This window comes from Anguilla anguilla, chromosome 14 (genome assembly GCF_013347855.1).
Source record: "Anguilla anguilla isolate fAngAng1 chromosome 14, fAngAng1.pri, whole genome shotgun sequence".
NCBI classification, from domain to species: Eukaryota; Metazoa; Chordata; class Actinopteri; order Anguilliformes; family Anguillidae; genus Anguilla; species Anguilla anguilla.
Genome location: NC_049214.1, coordinates 7,464,059 through 7,472,118, shown reverse-complemented (window position 1 = coordinate 7,472,118; position 8,060 = coordinate 7,464,059). Strand labels below are relative to the sequence as shown.

The 8,060-nt window shown below is 38.8% G+C and overlaps 1 protein-coding gene across 1 annotated transcript in view; it reads left to right on the top strand.

The window, feature by feature from the left end:
- Window positions 1-2,707: 2,707 nt before the first annotated feature.
- LOC118213329 (SET-binding protein-like) overlaps window positions 2,708-8,060 on the top strand; it is a 48,800-nt gene continuing 43,447 nt past the window's right edge. The window contains exon 1 of the mRNA XM_035392199.1: window positions 2,708-3,287. Coding sequence (XP_035248090.1) covers window positions 2,841-3,287 — 447 coding nt within the window. The 5' untranslated portion in view covers window positions 2,708-2,840. The remainder of the gene's footprint in view (window positions 3,288-8,060) is intronic.

The following is an 8,060-nucleotide window of genomic DNA, read 5'->3' as shown; positions in this document are numbered from 1 at the left end:
CAAAATATGTGCTCATTCCTATTATAAACTTAAAAGCAGTGTCACAGAATGCTTCTGGATGAAAACAAGTTGGAGGGAGCTGAGTCAGCAATGGTTAATGCTGAGAATTCTGATGAACAGCTGTCATCAGTGGTGGAACTGAAGTTGTTCAGTTGTCATCTGTCAGTTTCAGCCAGAAATAATGCTGATAACATGCTGACTGCAGGGCAACACCGTTTCAGTGGGACGAGCAATGGAGAAGGTCACTGAGCAGGGCAGCCAACATCTTGGCAGGTCAATACAAGACAATGAGGAGCAAACATCAAAAATCTGGGGAAAGGTTGTTGTCAGTAAAACGAACAGTTGTCAAATGCTTATTATTGTTCTCGTCCACAAAAGAATCTGGGAGCCTGCCACTCATTTAAGTTCGAATAATTTTGATGGCAACAGCTGCATTTGTTTTCAACTTTTATTTTCTTGCAACTAAATACTTTTTCCAAGGTCAAAAAACCCTTCATCTGATTTGGAAGATACAGACACCAGAATACAATTAAATTTATTTGGTCTGTAGTGGAAGACGATTTTGAGAGGCAATGGCAAACTGAAGACAAAAAACAATGACAAGAGTCATCTAGGAAAAAGTGCATGTTGTGGTTTAACCCTCTTTTGGTCTTTTTTTAGAGCAAGCTTCATAAATCTTACGCGAGTAGTTTCATCACAGGATTACAGAGGACAGATGAGTCAACTATGCAAAGGGCAAATATCTGGCATGCCTAGCTATACAGATGCATGGTTGTGGTTATTGGACTGTGGTTTTGGAAAGTTGCTTTGTTTTAAATTTAAGTAGTAGCATATAATCATGAATATTTTATACTTATTGTTGGCTTAAATTTATGTGGTTGTCACCCAAAGAAATGACCAGAAATATTTTTGTTTATGTTCGCAATGATGGTCACCATCACCTTGAATAAATATTTCCCAGGTGAACTTTTGAATGTTCATTTACATGACCAGATTTGCCACTAAAATTAGGACACTGGTCATTGTTTCTATTTATTTATTGAGTAAACATGCTTTGATTCATTAATATACAGTATGGCCAACATAAGTAAGCTAAATTCAGAGTAAATTACTGCCCCCTTTCATGGGCACTGTGCTGATACTACACTGCATGCATTTTTCAGTATTTTATATAGCATCACAAGCATGGTGGGAGTTGGCCTCATGAATAAGCAAAACAAATACCCCTGGAGATGGGGCATGGAAGGAATATGATGTATGCAATCTTGTGACATGATTCACATCTTCAAGTTGACTGCTATAAATTGCAGAAAAGTCTGAAAAAATATTACTTGCACTCTCCCTGCTTTTAAGGAGTTCAGGCATTTGTTGTAATAGATGGTAACATTATTTATAGAATACTTAAAATTAGAAGATAAATTATTGCTGTTGACAATTTAACAGCCAGGCAAAGAAAGTCAGTATTGGTGAAGAGAAGCATTATTGAACAGTAGGCCCAAACATAAAAGTATTTTCAGTGCAATGTTTCCATTCAGCCACACAGTTGATGCTATGTTCAGCAAGACCACTAAATGAATGGATTTCTTGTTTCAGAACCAACATCAGTTTCCAGTTCCACTACAGATAATCGCACCTGCTTGCCTCTGAACACTGAAAATTACTAGGAAAAATGTTTGACCCTCTATTTATGTGCTTTTTTTACCATAATTTTCTGTCCTTTTAAAAGCCATTTTGAGCACTTAGGTACCTTCCCGAGCACTTGTTTAAAGAAGGAACTTCATACTTGTAAACTTTGATTTAATTACCTGCCTTCCACCTCCTATGTTGTGTTGCCAAACTCATTATGCAGGAGGCAGCCTAATAATTTGGTTTTAGGTTTCATATTTTCCCAAGCGTATAAGGTTTGATTTGTTGTATTTTAAGCTTTTATTGTAAACGTGACTCTGAAGGTTAAAATTAATATTTAAAAAATAAGAAAAAAAAAACTTATCAGAAGCCTTGGTGGTTGCCAAGTCTCAGAATAATTATAGTAGAATAAGTAATTCCATTTTCCAAGTTGGCAGCTGCTAACACGTTGCTTTTTAATTCCAACGCCAACTGTTCTGTATTGATATGTTGAGGCCTAATTGGCCTTTCTGAACCTGTAACTCTGCAAAAGTCACAGATTTAGCCTGTACGTTCACACAGCTGCTCGTTAGCTCACTTTCAGGGTATGCCTGGGATCAGTCTTCTGAACACCAGGCAAATGAGGTGCCTGATAATGTAATTATGGTCTTGCCTGGTGACTGGCTGTGTGCTAAATTCCAGCCAAGAAAGGTTGTACAAGTAATGGATTTCATGCTGAAACCTGGACATTTTCCTTTTGTTCCTGTGGTTTTGGTGAAAGCAGATTAGTTTAAACCTCTTTACTTCAGACCTCTTTATTAGCCAATTATGTCATTCTGAAACTATTGTGCAAGAGCACATATTGTGATAATAGTCTGTATCACATAGGTGGTATGATATTGAGGTGTATTGAAAATGAAATCCTTTTGTCATTATTCATTAATGCTGCTTTGAATGTTCACTTTTTTTTCTTTTTAGCTCCAAAGCAAACCAAATGAAAACATGTTCCAATATTGATGAAATTTCAGAAAAGCGATTCATTTTTCACTGTATCTTCTCAACCTAATCTCTGTTACTCTTCTTTCCTCTCCAGTTTCACCTTGGGAGATGTCTATTCCAATGGGATTAATAAAATTCCTGGAGCAATCGTAGATAACAAAAGTTTCACTCACTGGGATTGCTTTTCTGTTCACTTGTGCTTGTGTACCCTGCTCCTGGAATAGAGCATTGGACACATGGAGCAAAGGGAATTTGCCAGCTTTGCGCAGCCAAATGGAGACAAGGCTGAACTTAGCGTCAACGCCAATGGTGGTTCTCTCCCGGTGGGTTCGATGGACCCGCGGCCTGTCCTGGCAGAGGGTTTCCCCATGGCAGGGGAGCGAGTGGAACCCGAAAGGGAGGATGAGCTTGGTTTGGGTGGGGACGAGTACGCCCTCTCGAACCAGGACGGCATTGAGGAGCAGGAGTTCTCCATTAAGGAGGCTAGCTTTGCGCAGGGCAGCCTCAAGCTTAAGATCCAGACCACCAAGAGGGCCAAGAAGCCCCCCAAGAGCCTGGAGAACTACATCTGTCCCCCGGAGATTCGGGTCACCATCAAGCAGCCTGGGGAGCAGAGAGCGGTGAGGCAGGGCAAGACTAACCCGGGCGGCAAGGAGGAGGAAGATGCCGCTCCGAAAAAGAAGGTAAATTCCGACGATAATCCAGTCTGTCTGAATTGTATGTACTGTAAAAGTGAATTCTACAATTCCTTTAAAGATAAAATGTGTATTCGGTTAACTGGAATATTCTTAAGCTTCCGTGAGTGTAGAAAATCTGCGTCAGGCATGTTTGATGTTTAAATTTTTGAATGGGTTTAATGTAATTTTTCCATGCTACACTTTTTATGCATATGCTATTAGCACAGTTCAATATCCACCATAATAAATACGACCACCATACAGTCCGCTGCATTGATGGTAATAATGTGGTAATTGAATATATCTGTCACAGGAAAAAGAATTATGCATTGTTCTAGTACTCATTCTTTATTTAGTCGTACTGTGTGGAATTTGAATTTGTATCCACTTTCGCTGTGTTCTAAATGTTGTTGTTATAGGCAGAGTGAATTCTGGTGACTTAATATTTGGTGTAGAAGTCTTTATTCAGTTACAGTTGAATAAATATTTTTAGAAATGATTCAGGAAAGCCAACTGAGAATTCTTAAATTGTTATTACAGAGGTGGAACAAATCTCTTACCCATTCATTCCCTGCTTATAAGTGAGTTGTGCTTGTGAAATATCACATGCTCAGTGTCTACCTTGCATTGTATTTCAGCTGATAATGCAACCCAAAAAGGTTTTGTACTGTGCCAGGCACATGCAGTCTCCATGCATTTTGAGATTTGCAAGTCCATTGGCCGTCATCAATGGGTGGATACACTGATGGAATTATGTCAGTCACTGTATTACAGTATGTGTGTTTAACTATTACAAGGGAACTATTGCCCTCCCCTTCTCCACCCCCACCCACCCTGCAATGACAAAGAAAATCATTAATAAATGATTAATTCAAAAAAATATATACAAAAAAGGAACAGAGCTTGGCATTTCTAAGGACCTTTTGGTAGTACTTTTGACTGTTTTTCCTGCAGGTATGCAAATAGAGTAAGGCTGTCAAAAGTGCCATGAAATTGAGTTCGAATATTAGCTTTTGTAATTAGTTAGAGTTTGAATATTCGAATATCATTTGCATATAATTCACAAAAATAAGCTGCTTATTGTCGGGCGCAATATGCACGTGACACTCCCTCTAAACTGGCCTGCGCGTTATTTTCCACAAGCGGGCAGTAGAATAGAGGACATCGGTGAACTTTCATACTAGGTTACTACATATGGGACCTCGTTTATAAAACGTATTTTAGATCAACTGTGTGGCATGTATGTAGAAAATCACGTCAAAGCAGTGATTTATAAAATTTCAACATGACTCGATTTGACCATGGAAACGGTTGTGGCTCTATGTCAGGTCTTCACTTGACATATGCACATGCAAGTTAATTTTATAAATGAGCCCCCTGCCGTTTCTATAGCCTAATGCGCCAATGAATAAAGCACTTTCTCGTGGATGTAATTTGCCACAACTCTGCATTTATTAATCACAATAATAGGGGAATGATTGTTTATAGGAAATCCCTGTTCATTTCTTAACACAAAAACTATTCAAACAGCTAATACTTGTAGCCTAAAATAACATAAATTACTTACTCTGTTTAGTTTGTTTAACTTCTTTCATCATCCAATTTTATCAAAATCTTCAGAACAGAAAGGAAACATAGCCTACCATGGGAACATTATATAGCCTAAATTGTTAGCTGACCAGATCTGTTGAACGAAGTGAAAAAAGAGACTGGCTCGTGAGGCTAGCTGACCAGTAACGTTAGGTGTCTATGAGCTGAAAGTATCACTGGAGGTTACTGGCAAGGAAAACCAGACGATCCACTTGCCCTGGGTCCAGGGCAGAATGTTTTTTGTTGACAGAGGAAGTAACGTTAGCACAGGAAATGAACTTTGCGTGCATGAACATGATTTGCCGTATGAAAAGCCTGTATATTCATGTTAATTACAAAATGTGGGATCCAAAACTAATATTCGAATGATCAAATTTAGGTTCAAACTATATATAGGCCTAAAACAAAGATCTTCGAATATTTTTCGAACTTCGAATATTTTTTGACAGCCCTAAAATAGAGTAACTTTTCCTTGCAAAATTATTCTTTGCAGTAGCATCAGTGCAATTCACAGGTTCTGTGATACCCCTGTAGAGAGCAGCAATAAGCACCTACAAATGTGTGCCCCAACAGACACATTGTTGCTCTTTTGTTGTTTATTCCTTCTGACAGCATAGAGAGAGATAATACAGGATTATGTGAGAAAATTAAGGAGCAGGATCACGATACCACAACCTGACCCTGTCATTTCATATAATTAGGGAGAATATGCTGGCTTGCAGAAGAATTCAAGTGCCAGCATCAGCAAGTTTCAGGAAAAACAGAAGGGCTCAAATTCATTCATTGACCTCAGCTGTTAACTAGTGGGATTCTTCAATATAGGAGTCTCAAAAGGCCGTGGAGGTTTGTGTCACATGATGCACAATTGGAATTTTCACCATATGCCAGGCCTAGCGCTATTAGTAGTTACTGGTATGTAGCCTAATTCTTTCAGTTATACTGTATATAACATTTCCTTCACACATGCTTAGAGTAATAAAACCTGTTAGGCCCGGTCAAATGGACTTAATTTTGCTCTTACGTTTATGTTGGCCATAAAAAAACTGTCTGTATTACCCATAGATAAGTATGATAAATAATGAACGGTTACAATACACAGTTTCCCCTCACTAGCGGGCAAATTTCCTCCTCATTATTGTCTCGGCAAGATTTTTTTTTCTGCAAAAATGTGGCAGCACTGGGCAGGCAACGATGTTGGGATGCTACAGCTGCCCGGTGTCCATGCATAATGTGGACCTGAGACAGTTTTACCAGTCATAACGTGCTGGCTTTTCCCTGCATACAATCAGAAAAGTAGGTCACAGCAACTCTTGAATTTTAAATGTATTGCCTGTCAAGAATACATAATCACTCAGTGAAAATATGTATTAATGGCCACCTTGCAGTCTATATGTACATTTATATAAATGGTTGCACAAGTAATCAACATAAATTGCTTAAAATAGCCTAAAAAAATATTGTATTGAATAAATAAGCAGAAATGTGTATGGATAAGTGTTATGAAGGATATAGCCTAATTAAATCAAAGCATAGCTTTCTAAAAAACAAAACCTTGCCCCATTGATCCCGAAGAAAGAAAGCACTTTATTTCACTTAAACTAGTATTTTCTTTGCAGCTTTACCTCATGTAAATAAATCCCCCCGCCCCCCAGACTCCACCAATGACATTAGAACCATGTCTGTTGCATTGTTCATCCTCTGTGCAGAGGCAGACATTTTTTGGCAGGATCAAGGCCAAAATCACCCTTGCATTTCTTGTACTCCTTGTATATCTTATAAATCCATGCAGCAATTCCTGTAACACTGGGCAAGCAATTAAGACGTACTCATGCATAACAAATTTCTTTCATGGCTCATTTTTGGCATACAGTGCCTTCCTACTATACAGCAAAATAACAAGTGTCACTCTACAGTTACCCTACTTTTGGAGGGCACTCTGTGGACACCCCTTCTATTTGGTGGGTTTGGCTACTTTAGCCACACCCATTGCTAACAGGTGCGAAAAGTCAAGCATACAGCCATGCAGTCTCCATAGACAAACATTGGCAGTACAGTGGGTCATACCGATGAGCTCAGTGACTTTCAGCGTGGCACTGTCATAGGATGCCACCTTTCCAACAAGTGAGTTTGTCAAACTTCTGCCCTGCTGTAGTTGCCCTAGTCAACTGTAAGTGCTGTAATTGTGAAGTGGAAATGTCTAGGAGCAACAACAGCTCAGCCGTGATGCAGTAGGCTACGCTCACAGAACGAAAATGCTGAGGACTGAAGTGCGCAGATGTGAATGCACACTGTGCAATGAACGTCTGTGCAAGCAGAAAATATGTAAGTTGTTGGGAAGGAAACCATGAGTATCCTTCTTTAATCAAAACCGTGCCCCGCTGACCCTGAAGTGTGTTTACTCTTGATTACTTTACAATCAAGCATAATTGAGAATGGGTGTTTTTCTGTGCTCACCAGGACTGACGGAGGAGATTGTTGTGGTGGGATAGGCCTACAAACATGATTGGCCATTCCTACGTTTTTACAAAAAAAAAAACATTGAATGTGATGTAATGCAGGAGTTTGGCCTTCATGATCATGTATCCATTAGCAACTTGTAGGCATAATTTGGAGGAAACTGGAAACATTGAGTCTTGTTGTCTTTGGCAGTGAAACATGAAACTTTACCAGGAGGTGAAGTAGTGTGCTGGCCCAATTGTATCAGGGGCCAGCCAAAAGCTTTGGAATTAATTGCACTACGGTATTGCCTGTTGGGCATCTGAGGGACGCTAAATGACTAAAAGATTGTTTATTTTTTCTTTTCTGTCACTTTTCCAGGCTTTTATTTTTTGTATTGTTTATAGCCTATATGCAGGTTATTTTACATTCTTTGTACTCTAGAGTAAAATATAATGATATATGCTACAATGCACAAGTAGCCTATTTCTTTAATATCCAGATAATTGAACATTTTTTAAATGAATATTTTTCGGAAGACATCAAGAATAGAGTAATTTAAAATTCACATTGTTTAGAAATTTCTTCTCTATGCTTGCATAATCAGTCGGCTATAGCTTACCTGAGAATTATTGCTCTGGAATAATTTTATCTGTGATAGTTGATACTGGGCCAGGGAATACCATGCAGTACAGATTTCAGAGAGAGAATGCTTTTTTGCCCCTTTTTGTGCCATAACCAGATGTGTTTTCT